Here is a 15,895-nt window from a genome sequence, read left to right as displayed (position 1 = left end):
AAGTAGGTTACAAATGGATATCAAATGTGAAACATTATATTCAAACCTTGAAAGAAACATTTATTTCTCAACATATCCTCCACCAACACTGATACACTTGTCCCACTGCTTTACCAGTGTGTCAAAACCCGCAGCATAGAAGACTTTTGACTGTTGTCTTGGCCACTTTCGTACATGATCAGACATCATCTGCAACTTTTGAACATTCTTGAAAGAAGAAAGCAGTCTTCTGGGATGTGGCACTGTGTAGATGTGGTGTTAACTGACGTTTCGGAGGAACGTATCGCCTCCATCTTCAGGTTAGAAAGAAAAATAAGAAATCCGCAAGCGAAGAGACCGTGAGAACCGTTACAAGCAGACTGGACTGATGTTGGAAATAAACACAGCTATGTGAGACCAGTGGGGGGGGGGCAAGTCCACATGGGAAATCAGTGGAGTGGGAGGGGGGAAGGGGCTGGAAACAGAAGCAAGGTTTTGTATACCGAAACGTCGGTTAACATCACATCTACACGGTGCCACATCCCAGAAGACTGCTTTCTTCATAGTCACCGCCGTGAAAACCTCAAATCTTACATCCTTGAAAGAATTTTTCGACCCAGTTGTGAATTGCTTTTATGCAATGAATACTTCCTACCATAAACAGGAAGCATTTCAATATTATGAATATCCTTTGCATTGGGACGTTTTTCCCATAAAAAATGCAAAGCAGAGTACTGTTTTTCGGTGGTATACACCTCAAGCATGATTGCCATTTTTACTACTGAAACTAGCCTCTGAACATGCGTATGCACTTCTGCAACCTATACTGTCATGAAGCTAGAGCATGCTGCTACCTAGTAATACACATAGAAAACCTGTTACAACCATTACAGCTGTTTTACTTCAATTTGTGACCTATTTACTGACTCCTCATATGTTCATATGTACCATATTAAAAGTTAAAAATACAAATAATCACATGCTCTTCATTTTATGCTACAGATTGTAGTATCCTTGCTGAACAATCGTCCATCAGCAAATGATTTCTTCAATTCAACTGTGCTACAAGAATGGACTAGGGCTACCAATGTTCGTCTCCGTTTTCTACGAACAAAAACTTTGCTGGGGCACCTTATGTCTGTAGCCCGTCAAGATCCAACTGTAACCCGTAGAGTAAGTTATGTTATAAATTGCAACACAGTGATTTGTTGGTTTAATGTTTACCCTGTCTTCAAAATATCTGCAGATTGTTTCTTACATTGCATTTATCAATGATTTTGTTTTTCCCTCCATGAACATACCGGTACACAATATTCGGTTACATTGCTGTGCATCTTTCATGGCTACTGTTACAGTAAAGTTAATTTCTTATAGTGAACTGAATCTGAATATTCATCCATGTCATCTGACTGCAAATCCATCTTTGTACCTGAAGCTGTTTGTCATAATGAAAGAGAGTAAAGTAAAAAGTAAAGCTGTCCCTGTACCAGGCTGTGAAGGCCCATAGGGCTGTGAGACATTGAGGGTCCACACTATCTTGACAGTCGGCTCAAAGATGGCAGTAAAGTTGTCAGCCTTATGCGCTGGCCGCGCTTTACTCCCCAGGAAAATTATTTGATTAATTCCTGGTACTCGTTTCCGTTAGAGGCTGAGTCGACCCCAGGGCCATAGTATGGCTGGAAGGATTAGGTCAATTGAAAAAAATCCATTGGGACTGTAGCATGCTACCGCATGCCCCCAATAACGAAAGAGAAGTGAAAGAAAAATGCAAGAAATGCATATACAACTTTTGAGCAGTATTAAGAAGAAAGCATGAAGAGACAATAGGGGACAGTGCCACGTCCCAGAAGTCATTTGTGTGTTTATTGGTTTCTTTGTTTGTCTCTCGCACAAAAATATTATTATGAACTATATATTGCACCATCTGAGGAGTGAGTAACTTTTGGAAGTATTTTTATGTTCCAGTATTTCTATTCCATTAAAGACATCAGCATTGGTGGACGCTGCATGTGCAATGGCCACGCAGATACATGTGACATCACAGATCCCAATGACCCATACAAGCTGTTATGCCGTTGTCAGCACCATACCTGTGGTGGCAACTGTGATACATGCTGTCCTGGCTTCCAGCAGAAGGCATGGAGGCAGTCACAGAGTTACCAACCTTTCGTATGTGAACGTGAGTGCTTTATGTTTATGAATAAACATGCTTTGGGGGTTTATAATAAACAACCAAAGGAAGTAGTGAAGATAGCACCACACACTGCTAGAGGGAACACACAAACAAGAGGCATATTGCAGACCTAGCAAAACAACAGGCTAATGAACAGGAAAACGAGTTGCTGAAACAAACATTCTGAAATAAATTCATAACTCTAAACAAGCGGATGACACCCCTTATGAGGTGGAATAGGATTTTACAAATAATTTTAATAGAAAATTTAATGGATTTTAAGTAATTATGTTATTTTAGTTGGACTGCAATGCGCAATAAAAGCACATTTCAGAACAGCGTAACAGTTGGATGCATTAAAACACCTGAAGATGGCTATCTATGGCCGAAACACGTTGTGTTAAGTGGTGAATAAACAATTGTTGAATTATCGAGGGACTGTGAATACATAGACTTTGGTTAAACAAGCAAAACATATACCTCATTTATCTTTCTAAATCCCTCGCCCTGTTTTATACTTTCTTGAACAAAATAGTGACTCAGTATGAACCTTGTCTTATAAAAATCACCAGGTAAAATGTGAGGTTCTCATGAGAGCAGGTGGTAAGTTTATGGTTTCCTGGCATTTATTACCATACAATTTGGTAGATGGGTGCAAACACCAGAATTCTGTAGGAACCTGCTGCTCTCGTGTACCCTGTAGAGTATGGTCTTTTAGATTGTGATGCTGTGTAGTAGGGTAGAGGGGTGCCATCATACGAGAGAAATCTGTTGCTTCCATCACTCTGAAGATGGCGGCAGCAGGTTCTTCCAGGATGTTGGTAACTATCTACCAAACTATGTGGCATCACATCCCAGAAAATTATGGACTTTTATCAAAATGGCCAGAGCCATTGACCTATTCTGATTTCAAAATATGTATGAGTAGTTGATCCATCCAGCCATAATGAGGTCTTATAAAATTTCATATTCCTTCAGGTATATACCATTTTAATATCTTTCACAAATCTGAATGTTTTTTTCAGTTTTACTTAACATGAAATTCATAGTAAACTGTAACTAGGATTTTTGACTCAGACCATCACCTAATATTCTGAACAGAAGGTAATGTTTCAGAACTAGTCTGTTTTGTTCCCGGGTGGAAAGGTGGAAGGTCCCCACTTTGTTGTGTCTGTTGAGAAGAACTAAACTCAATCACAGGAGCTCTTTCCAATGGAGTTAACTGAGTAAGTGCCACCCCACTTTTTACCAGAGTACATGAAGAAAACACAGAGTATGATGCTATATCTGTAGCAACAGAATGAGTTTCTGAAACATTGTGTTTTGTGTGGCTTATTCAGTGATGACAAGTCCAAAAACTCGGCAATCCTAAGTATAATATATCATCATTAGAACCCTTTAGAACTGACACTGGACCTTCTTCCTCTAGGTTCATAAATCATATGTTGTATTTATTATTATTTATTTATTTATAAATATGTTGTTAGGCATCTTCCTTTGCAGGTGAACTTATTTCTATTAACAGGTTGATTTATTAGCTGATCTTAACAGTGGATGGTTAACTGATGATAGTATTCATTGTAGGTACCAATTCTGACTGATGAATACATTTTTACGATACTTAATTGTGCTTACATGCTATTCTCTTATAGCATTAGAAAAGTAGCATTTGAAGCTGAAAAGAGCTTCATAGTGACTTTGATTTTCAGCTTGCAACTGTTTCGGACACACTGAGGAATGCATATATGACCCTGAGGTGGACAGGGAGCGGCGCTCGTTAGACATCCATGGTTACTATGAGGGAGGTGGTGTATGCCAGAACTGTCGAGACAACACGGATGGCATCAACTGTGACCGATGCAAACCTGGTTACTATCGTCCTTTTGGAAAGAACCTCAATGAAACAGATGTTTGTTATCGTAAGTTTATGAGCTCAAGATCTCCATATATTTGTTGCTGTACAACACTTGTTTGAAATCAAATCCATTTGGAGATTGTGCTGAGTGAAGGAATAGAAGTTGTTAAAAGTAGTTCCCATGGGTGTTGATGCATGCATCACATTGTTATACTAGATGGTGTGTCCCTCACATAGAACTCTGCACTAAAATATGGGATCCTTGACATCATCTTCCAGTGTGTATCTACAAATGTGTTTTATTTGAACAACTGTCATATGTACATCCCAGTTAAATGCCTGCATGTTTATCATCTTGAATTTGTTATTCATCCTCAGAGTCTGAGAGGTACAGCAATAGGTATGGCATCCAAATTGTGTGGCAAACCATCAATCTGGCATGGTTCAGTGACAGTTTACAAATTTATGCTTCATGTAACGATGCTTTCAGTAGCTCTGATTATACAGAGTTGCACAGTTGGATGAATGGTAAATGGTAGATCGAAAAGAAAGTGGTGGAAAGTAGTTGTAACCTAATTTGAGATTTTCTTTTTGCTACTGGGGTATGACTAAGTCCCTTATACTGCGGCCACTTCTGGCCTATTGCACTAGCCCCAGATGATAGGTGAGGGTGATTGTGGAGCAATTGGTGGAATGAAGATTGGCAAGGGAAACTGAAGTACTCGGAGAACACCTGCCCCAGCGCCACTTTGTCCACCACAAATCCCACTTGACCAGACCTGGGATCGAAGCCGGGCCGCCACGGTGGGAAGCCAGCGACTAACCGCTTGAGCTATGGTGTGGCCTAATTTGAGATAATATACCAGAATTTGCCTGGAGTAAAACCTAAAGAACCTTAGCCCTGATAGTTTGATGCCTAAGCTGATATTTGTACCAGACACATCCCACATGCAAGCCAAAATCATGGGATTTCTCCTGGCAGTGACTATGTGCCATATAGTTCTGTAGATTGGTACTATTGTTTTGAAGGAACTCCATTGCCGCCACTTCCAGGTCAGTTTACCCTGAATGTAGAGCAGAAAGTGCCTCTAAAATGTTGATACATGTCTAGGAAACTATAGAGTGTCAAAATCTAGGAGCCACTTAACATTTGCAAGTCAAAGAGTTACTACTTGAGCCAACTTGTTCATTCTTCTATGAGAATTAGTATGTTGCTGCTGCAAGTATTGTGACCTTGCAAGTTTACAAACAGGCAAGACCTGTACTGTGCACAAGAATTGTAATGAGTATAACATGAAGACTGAGTCAGTAATAAATAAATGAATTTAAATAAATAGAATAAGTTATAATTTTTTATATTTATGTTGCATGTTTCAGCTTGCCAGTGCAACTACTTTTACTCAACTGGGAACTGTGCAGAGGGCACGGGCCACTGTGAATGTCGTGTCGAATTCACTCCACCTAACTGTGACAGTTGCAGTTTTGGCTACTTTGGCTATCCTGAATGTCGACCTTGTGACTGTCACCCCAATGGGACCAGGGGGTTTCACTGTGAATCAAGTGGTGGGCAGTGCCCATGCAAACCCAATTATTCTGGGAAGTTCTGCAACAAGTGTTATGATGGTTACTACAACTTCCCTGAATGCCTGTGTAAGTCATACAAAGCATATTGGCATTGCAAGTTGCATCTTTAACTCACTGTGAGACATGCTTCTTTTTATGTCTGTTTTCAAAGACTAATAAGAAAGCATCATTATCCATTCCAGCATTAAATCTCTTGATATCTGTTATGGATATTCGAAAACAAAATATATTATTTAGAAAGTCTTCCTAAACTATTCTTTTTGATTGATATTTTAAGATTGTTTTTGGAATCCTGTCAAGAGCTCAGACAGCATGTATCCTGCACCCCCTGTAGTTCCTTCTGTATCCTCTAAATTCTGTTGGTTGTAGTTATTTTGTAGTTCCTTCATTTCTTTTACAGTCTGAAACTGTATACCCCATAGTCCTCTTCATGAAATGCATTTTTTCCTCTATCAATTTTTGCTTAGGTTACTAAGTAATAAAGTTGTTACTTCTTGAAACTTTACTCGCTTGGGTATTCAGTATTTCAGTATTCAGTATTGAGCGGGTGGGTTTCCCCATGCACTTAGACCAGTTATTGGTCCATTGTGCGTCCCCCTTTTAATTTTTACTGTCTCCATACCCTACCGGTACTGGTGCTTACTATCAGCCCCTTTCTGCCAGCGAGGTTCCAACCTCCTACTGGCAGTGGTATCTAATAGTTAGTCCCTTTCTGTCAGAGAGGTCCCCCCTCCTCTGGGAGTGGTACCTAATACTTCCCCCATCTACTGGAGGCATTGTAAACTACTTTGGGCGGGAAACTCTTTGGCCAAATTTAGCTCAGAGGTCTCCTAGAGACATGAGGTTCTTTTACGTGCCGTAAATCTACGACACGGGACCCACGGCTTAAAGTCCCTCCCAGAGGACTTGTTCCCTGAATTTTTCCACCCTTAAAAATTCCATGACCTCCACTGGGTTTGAACCCCGTACCTTGAGTCATGAGGTGGGAATGTTACCCCTAGACTACGGAGGCCGCTACTCACTTGGGTAAATATAGTAACGTAACTGGATTAGGTGGATCACCCCTTCTGTTACAGGTAATTTGCAATACATTTTGTAAATAACTACCCTTCAGTTATCATATGTCTGACTGTCTGAGCTGTGCTGTGTGCTGATTCCATGCAAGATAGACAGAGTGAGAGAGAGAGTGTGAGTTGGTTTTGTCTAAACCACTGTTGATACTGTTAATTCTGGGATGGGGGGGGGGCAACTTCCTGAGCTTCAGTCTTAAAAAGGCTGTCCCAATTGTGATTTAATTAATCATTTACATTATAATATGACTGATCATTGGTGTAAATACAGAACTGAATAAATAAGTTAGTTAGTTAATTCATTTGTTCATTGTTCCATGTGATATGAAGCAATGTTGTATTTTAGCATCCTGTTGCACTGATTTTCGTCCATTATATGTATGTAGTGTTCGTCTTTTAGTGCACTCAATTTCACTTGTTATTTCACAACATGTTTCGGCACTATAGTGTCATCATCAGGTGCTCCATTTACATTAATCTATTTCATTGCTTGCCATTATGTCATTGTAAATTTTAAATTTTACAATGACATAATGGCAAGCAATGAAATAGATTAACGTAAATGGAGCACCTGATGATGACACTATAGTGCCGAAACATGTTGTGAAATAACAAGTGAAATTGAGTGCACTAAAAGACGAACACTACATACATATCATGGACGATATGAAGCAAATTGATGTCATGGTGAACAGTGTATTTTATTAATTTTAGACACCACAAAAGCTTCAAATATTACAATACATATCTTCATCTAAAATCTCATATATTACTCAATTGTTTTCCAGCCTGTGACTGCAATGAACAAGGGTCTCTGTCGAATGTCTGTGATGTTGAGTCAGGGCAGTGTTCATGTAGGAGCAACTATGGAGGGCGCACATGTGACTTGTGTGGCAATGGATACTACAACTATCCTGAATGTCTGTGTAAGTTATCATAATAGTCTTGATGTTTCATGTAGTCTCAAGTCTCATCATGCCGTGTAGCTTCAGTTGTGTACAACAAGCCTTTATCACATCAGTCAATAAATATTGTCATTTATGCTTACAGACAGTCAAAAGTGTTTTAGTCCTCAAAAGATCATCCTTGTTGTGTCTTTGTGATTAATGTGTTTGTGTTAAATGCATACTTACAGCTGTTAGTTTTCATGTACAGTATATTTGTCACTATATTTCAATTGATTTTTTTGTACAGTTCCTGTATCTAAAACATAAAATAATAGCATATTAACACATCAGGGTGCCTAGATCAAAAATATGACTGAAAGTTTAGCATTGTATCAGAATCAGCATTTTCCTACAGTGTGACAAATGTTTTTAGCATAAATATTAGCAGTCATATAACTAGTTTGATGTTAACTTTCATGTTGACCCTTTACATTCAGCTAGAATCACACATTTCTTGCACTTTGCACCCAATTTCACCACTTACATCCTGTAAAAGTGATTCAGAATGACATGCTGCGAGGAGGAGTATTTGAACTTAAGGTAGTTTAAGTAACAGGAGCATGAACAGAAATCACACAGTGAGAAATGTCATAATTTTCTGTTCAGCTGGTCAGAGTATGAAATAAGCAGGACATGTAGCATGCATGCATATGAGTGTTATGGGGGAGAGAATACATAGGGGTCTAAAGCATAGATGTAATGATAATATTGGAAGCACACATATATAAAGAAACAATCCAAGAAGATGTTGATTGGATTGAATTTGAACAATATTTGAATTGAAGATTACCGTCTTCTATGATGTGACACTGCATAGTCTGGGAGGTACATTTCAGAGGAACCTACTGACTTTTTCTTCTGTTCTGAAGATGGAGGCAGTAAATCCTTGTAAAATCCTGGTAACTGTCAACCACACTTCACAGTGTTACATCCCAGAAGACACTAATCTTCATGATTATTGACAAGACAAGCTCAGTTCTCAAAAGGACCAAATTGTGAGCATTTGTGATGGTGCTGGTGGCGGCTGCCGCTGCTGCCTCTATGACCACCACCATCAACACTATTGCTACTATGATGATGATGATGATGAAATAGTGAGTTTCATAACAATGAGAAATATCTTCATGAACATAATCCATGACTTCTTTTTCACTCACTCAGGGGAGCAGAGTCCTTGAGAGGCTGATGATCAACCACCACCTCAAGAACTCACCCATGTTTTATGGGTTTTATGGAAGCCATGGTCATAAGATCTGATTTCTTTAACTTTTCCTGACCCACATGAATCCAGTCCACACCATTACATCTTAGTTCCTTAGGATTCATCGTAATATTATCCCACATTTTATGCCTCTATTTTCTAAGTGTTCTCTTCCCTTCATGTTTCACTAACATAATTTATGCTAATTTCTTGTCTGTCCTGTGCATGCAATGTGTCCAGAGATGAACAAACCAAGTCATTTTCTTGTCAATTATGAAAAAAAAAAAAAAACCCCGGCCCATCAAATGGAAGTGTCCTTGAATTTGAAGAGTTCTGTCTTCTAGGATATAATGTTTGCTATCTGTTTCATGCTGGTATCTTGCTTGGCTTATTCCTCAGCCCTGAAGATGGAGGCAAAATGTTAGTCCAAAAAATTTGTTGATTTTCAGTTAACTATGTGGCATTATATATCAGAAGATAGAACCATTTATAACCACTGCTGTGAGAACCTCAGATCATAATTATTATTATTGTTGTTTCATGAAGTAGCCATCAGTGGCATCTTCAGTTTTTAATGTGCAAATATTGTGGTTTTATTGCAGACTGTAACTGCGATGTGAGAGGAACACTACCTGGTGTTTGTAACAAGTCAACTGGCCAGTGTCTCTGCAAGGAAGGTTACAGTGGGGCACGATGCGATCAGTGTACTCCAGGTTACCATGGTTACCCTGGTTGCAGGCCTTGCAACTGCAGTGAGGTTGGCAGTTCCTCCACTGTGTGTGATGCTTCGGGCAAATGTACCTGTTTGTACAACTTTGCTGGACGAACATGTGACCAATGCAGCCCTGGTTACTACCAGTATCCTGAATGTCTTCGTGAGTATAAAGTGTCTGAGAATTTACTTTTCTATACAGAAGCATCTGACTTAAGATCCAGTTCATGCCATACCTTGTGTTAGGCAGCTTTATGGAATAAAAGTCCTATGTATGCATGTTGAAAATTACCCACCTGTGTATCAGTACCAGAATTATGTTGAAAATACAGGTCTTCCAAAAAAAAAAAGTTCAAATTTAATTGCACCTAACTACATAGCAGACACAACTGTATTTGGTGTCTCTGAATTCAGTAGTCTTAGGAGAATGTGCTGCCCCTGGTGGCATTATCATGAAGCAGGAGTGATCAAGGTGATGTACTCAATAGAACTGTGTATGTTTTTAGTGACACCCACACAATATATTGCAGACACTCTTGCACTCAAGAAAGTGCATGGTTTGGCATTCTCTTTCAGCAGGTGGTATTGTGGGGCCAATTTTTGTATGATACTGTGACTGTTGATCATTATCTCCATGACCTCAACAAAAATTTAGTCTGGTTCTTCCAAGGATGGGTGTTAGTTTTGGAGAAACGTTCTTTTAACAGGACATGGCTTACATTCTAAATGCAGTGTTGAATGTGCCCAATGAGCAGTTTTACTGCAGAGTGTTATGTATATGTTTTCGTGAACAGTTTGGATTCTGGCCACCATACCGTCCGGATCTTAATCCATGAGATTATTTCCTATGGGGCTTTCTGAAAGATATGCTTTACAAAAGACATTCTGCACACAATCATAGAACTGTAAAGAAATTGGCATCCATGGTCGGTGCCAGCAAAGAAGCTCCGTGAAATATCGTATGTTGTCTGCAGATGGTTATGGATGTTGATGGTGCACATATTGAAAATGTGTTGATGTGATTGTCAGTCTCCCAAGACTATTACTGAACTAATAGACACCATATACAATAATGTTTGCTATGTAGTTGTGTACTTAATTATGTGCAATTAAACCTGGAGTATATTTTTAGAAAGACTTTAGAATGTAATATCTTTTATTGATGATGTAACAGTCTTCTGATAATGGGGGATGGAGGGTAGGAGTTTTAGTTGGTTCCTGGGTTTTGGATTAAGGCAGTTGAGTTTATGTGGAATGATGATTTTCCAAGTAGTACATTATAAATAAAATAATTTGTTCCACCATAACCCGTTTTTGACTCCTAATCTAGAAACACAATTCCAGTAATCTTATGCCACTGCCAGAACTTTTAGAACCGATAAAATACCATATCAGTCCAAATGTAAGGTGACCCCATGTTTTCCAGTGAGGAAATCAGAATTACAGTTGTTCTGGCAAAAGAAGTAACACCTGTACTCCTAAGAAATAGTAAAATCTTTTACATATTTGTTCTTAAAGACCAGAAAATAAGGTGAATCCTGTTTTCTAGGAGGTATCTCACACAAAAATATTTTAATGAAATTAAGCAATATAGAAAAGAACATATTCAGTAATAAAATATAAATAGAATTAAGGCAATTTAGTGAAAAAAATTAAAATAATTATTAAAACTAAAATTAAAGAGTAGCCTTATTTCTAGAAATTATGTATGTGACTTTTGGTTGATGTTTATGGTTCCCCTATTGAAGCTTCAGAATAGGTGTCTTGAGCTGATCCTTTACCATTGAATGGTTTTTTAGAGCCAGTGTGGATGGATGGTGGGAAAACTACTTGCAAGAATTTTTGAGTGGAGAGCATTATTGCAAAGCTTTCTATATGAGCAGTGCTGGATTAGGACTCATGAGTTTTCTTTGTATTTTTTTGTTCAGAGTGCATAAAATGAATGAAGAATGGGAATTTGTTCTGTGTTCATCCATGCATCTGCATAATTCATCTTAAAAAATACCTGACTGATGTAGAACTTGAAGTGGTGATTATGAGTCCTGTCTTCTGCTCACTTCTGAGATATAATGCCACATAGTCCACTGTTTCTTACTTCCAGCTCATTGCTAGCTTTGTGTACATTCAAACATAAAGATAGAGACAGTATATTCCTCCAAAATATCAGTCAACTACCAATTTGTATAGCATCACATCTAAGGATATAGTATCCTTCATAGACACTGCCACGATAACCCCAAATTTGATTCGATATTTATGTTCATTTTCATTTCAGCCTGCAAGTGTGAGGACACAGGTTCAATTGGAGTATCGTGTGACAATGAGGGCAGATGTCAGTGCAAGGACAACTTTGATGGGAACCGCTGTGAGAAGTGCCAGGAAGGCTTTTACAATTACCCTATCTGTGAAGGTAATACCTTGCATGACTGTGCAATAGTACTTGGTTAATGTATGTGCTGCTTGCTTTGGCATTAAAAGATATGAATTTTAACCACAGATTTTATATATGTGTTTAAAAGGAGTTCACATAATAAACTGTGATTCTTTTCCTAAATGCTGACCAATTGGTTTTTGCAATGGGACTGCACTGGGGCATGTGGTAGCACATGTAGCACATGTGAGGCACTTTGCTACAAGCTGGAAGATCACGGGTTTGATTTGCGATGAGATCATTGGATTTTTCAGATGACTTAATCCTGCCAGCTGCACTATGGCCATAAGGTCGACTTGGCTTCTAACAGAAATGAGTACCAGGAATCTTCCAGGGGGTGTAGGGTGGCTGGCTGGTGCATAAGGCTGACAACCTCACTGCCATCTATGACCCAATTTTCTAGAAAATGTGGGAGCCTTGACTTCTCACAACCCTATGGGCCTTCATTGTCTGTTACAAAGATAGCTTTACTTTCTTAATGGGACTGTAGTAGGTTGTTTTGTTAGGTATGAACAGAATTTTTAAACATTATTTAGATGGAAGAATTAGTACTTCTGCTTTATGTTTGGAACTCCCCCTTTCATGTCTTTAACTTTAATGCAAATATTAGTTCTGTCACTACCCCATCTTTTTATATGTACATAACCAAATTTTGTCAGAAATGTTTTTGTCATTTGGAGAGCCAGTGGCATTCAGCCAAAAGAATGGTAGGCTATTCTATGGGCTTGACAATCCAGGGAATCAGGCTTTGAGTCCTGATGCAGACAGACATTTTTCTTGTCACCAAGGTTTCCTAATTGGCTGTGGGTCCCACAAAACATCCTGTAAAATGGGTACCAGTGGCTGGACTTCAAGCTAATCCACTCGCTTTTGTCTAGTGCCAAGGTTTAGAATACAAAGAACTGTACCTGTCCTCCTCCATACATATTCATACATGGTGCATGATTAAGTTCAGGGGAGGTTTTCTGTACCATTATCTAATTCACTTGTAGTGGAGGTTTAATCTTCTTGCAAATACAAATGCTGTGTTGGCTGCTGTCTTCACCTTAAATGAACATGATATGGCTGATGTGTTTTGTCAATCATGTCTGTGGTGTTGTACTACAGTGCAGATCTTAAAATGTGAGCTATTTGGTTAATTTTTTTTAATTCACTTAGGGGGGGAGGGGAGGGTGGAGTCCACAACTGGGTCCACTCGGCACGGCGGCCACTGATTGGCCTATTGTAGCCCGCCCCGGGTGTTTATGATGATGGAGAATTTTGGTGGAATGAAGATTGGCAGGGGAAATCGAAGTACTTTGAGAAAACCTGCCCCACCACCACTTTGTCCACCACAAATCTCACTTGACCAAACCCAGGCCACCGCGGTGGGAAGCCAACGACTAACCACTTAAGCTATGGTGCGGCTAGCTACTTGGTTATATCAGATGTGAAAACTTTGTTCCTATATGTGTTTGTTTTTTGTTTGGCAGAATGCAATTGTGACCCAGCTGGTGTACCTGCCACATTTACGGGTTGTGGGACACTGCCACCAGGTGAACTTTGTAAATGCAAAGACAGAGTGCATGGACGAATCTGCAATGAATGTCGTCCATTGTTCTGGAATTTGCAAGCCTCAAATCCGGATGGCTGTGAAGGTTTGAATTACATTTAGTATTGTTTCTTGTCCAAATTTAATAGAATTACATTGAATATCAACATGTAAATATTTGACTTAACACAGAAAAGACAAATATATGAGAACTCTCTAAATTCTTAATTGTTTAGCTGTGTTTCCATCCTTCTGTACATAACATCTTTAGTAATGTTCTGAAATTGTGTGGTTGTTACTTAACCATTCATATTGTAATTATGTATATGCATGTTGGAACTGCAGTTGGTACATGACATGTTTTGGTTGTCATGCAACCATCATCGAACGTGTCAATGGAATTATATAATTTGGTACGCTGTGTATGCTTGAGTCAGTTTTCAGTGCAATTAAAATTACAAAGTGCATGAATTCCTTTAGAAAAAAATTATTTTGGTAGTCCGCGCAACCACTCTTGCACCGCATGGCATACATCTTCATCAGAATGGAACGTCTTTCCTCCCATTGCTTCTTTGAGTGGTGCAAACATATGGAAATCACTTGGAGCAAGGTCTGGTGAGTATGCTGGATGAGGAAGACAATCAGAATGCAGGTCATTGATTGTTGCAACCGTTGTATGGGCAGTATGGGGCATTGTCATGTTGCAAAAGGATGCCTGTGGACAGCAATCCACGTCGCTTTGATTTGATTGCAGGCCAAAGATGATTTTTTAGGAGATCTGAGTATGATGCACTGGTGACAGTGGTCCCTCTAGGTGTGTAGTGCTCCAAGATGAGGCCTTTTTCGTCCCAAAAGAGTAACCTCCCCTTCTTTGGTTTTGGAGATGAGGAATGGCGCTGTTCCTTGCTCACTCTCTTTGTTTCCAGTTGGTGGAAGTGAACCCAGGTTTCATCCCCAGTAACGATTCTTGCAAGGAAGTCATCACCTTCTCGTTCAAAGCACCGCAGAAGTTCTTCACAAGCATCAATAGGTCGGTCTTTCAATTCAGGAGTCAGCTGCCGTGGCACCCATCTTGCAAACACTTTGTGAAAATGGAGCACAACATGAATAATGTGGTGTGCTGAACCATGACTAATGTTTAAACTTGCTGCAATTTCATTCAATGTCACTTGGCGGTTTTCCCTCACTATGGCTTCAACTGCTGCAGTGTTCTCTGGAGTCACAACTCAGTGTGCCTTACCCGGACAAGGAGCATCTTCCACTGAAGTCACACCATTTGCAAACTTCCTACTCCATTCATACACTTGCTGCTGTGACAAACATGCATCACCATACTGAAACTTCATTCTTCGATAAATTTTAATGGGTTTCACACCTTCACTACACAAAAACCGAATAACAGAACGCTGTTGTTCCCTGGTGCAAGTCTCAAGTGGGGCAGCCATCTTATACTGGTGCTATGACGGTGTTCATGCATCTGCACTATGCTACAACCTACAGGCCATTCTGCATGCTGTTTGTAGCACGTTTACCAGCTTACAGGATAATGGCGCGAAATTTCGATTTTTTATTAAAAATTTAAGGTTTTCATTTGACTCACCCTCACATTATTGGACGCTTTACTTACAGGTAATACGAACATTTTTATCCAAATACTTTTAAGTTGATAACGTGACTCGCTGCAGTTGTATGTATCAGAAATGTGGCAAACCAACAGAGCAGAATGGAAGGAAGCTTTCTAATGAAGAATACAGAATAATAAATAATTTGAATATTTGCAGTGAATAGTCTGTGGTTTGCTGAAAATGTTCTTAATGATTGGAGTTATTTCTAAGATTGATTGTTCTTTGTTTCAGAGTGTGACTGTCACATTCCTGGTGTGATGGGTGGTCTTGGTGTATGTGATACTAAGACAGGACAGTGCTTTTGTAAACCTTTGGTGACTTCGCGACGTTGTGACACATGCAGTCCTGGCACATACAGCCTTGCTGAAAACAATTTGTTTGGATGCACTGGTAAAAATACACGTCATTTATGTCTCATTCTTTTAGCATTATTTATGTTTTGTGCAGGTTGGTATATAAAAAGTCTTCAATCTCTTGTCTTTTCCCATTTTTCTTTTTCATTGTCGCCCATTCTTTCCTTTCTTCCTGATATCTTGCAGCACCCCTCAAAACCATCATGTTCTTCAATGTCCCATTAGTCTATTCCCTTTCAATTTTTACTCTAATGCCCCTCTCAGTAATTCTTGTCCAAGATGTTCCTTTTAAATAGCCAAAGTGTAGGTATAATTTCTCTTCTGACTTCATTAACAAATTTTGAATTGTGTCTCCTCTGTGAGAGGCATGCAGTAGCATAGTTGGTTGAGGCACTGTGCTACAACCTTGAAGATTTCAGATTTTATTCCTGATG

The 15,895-nt window shown here is 39.2% G+C and overlaps 1 protein-coding gene across 1 annotated transcript in view; it reads left to right on the top strand.

The window, feature by feature from the left end:
- The window catches only part of LOC111870868 (laminin subunit alpha), a 116,919-nt gene that overhangs the window by 23,904 nt on the left and 77,120 nt on the right, over positions 1–15,895 (top strand). Inside the window, exons 5-13 of the mRNA XM_023863471.2 lie at positions 982–1,152; positions 1,945–2,158; positions 3,862–4,071; positions 5,385–5,657; positions 7,450–7,587; positions 9,412–9,684; positions 11,797–11,931; positions 13,425–13,589; positions 15,340–15,498. Of these exons, the coding sequence (XP_023719239.1) occupies positions 982–1,152; positions 1,945–2,158; positions 3,862–4,071; positions 5,385–5,657; positions 7,450–7,587; positions 9,412–9,684; positions 11,797–11,931; positions 13,425–13,589; positions 15,340–15,498 (1,738 nt within the window). The remainder of the gene's footprint in view (positions 1–981; positions 1,153–1,944; positions 2,159–3,861; positions 4,072–5,384; positions 5,658–7,449; positions 7,588–9,411; positions 9,685–11,796; positions 11,932–13,424; positions 13,590–15,339; positions 15,499–15,895) is intronic.

This window comes from Cryptotermes secundus, unplaced genomic scaffold (genome assembly GCF_002891405.2).
Source record: "Cryptotermes secundus unplaced genomic scaffold, Csec_1.0 scaffold709, whole genome shotgun sequence".
NCBI classification, from domain to species: Eukaryota; Metazoa; Arthropoda; class Insecta; order Blattodea; family Kalotermitidae; genus Cryptotermes; species Cryptotermes secundus.
This window is presented reverse-complemented; position numbering and strand designations above follow the sequence as displayed.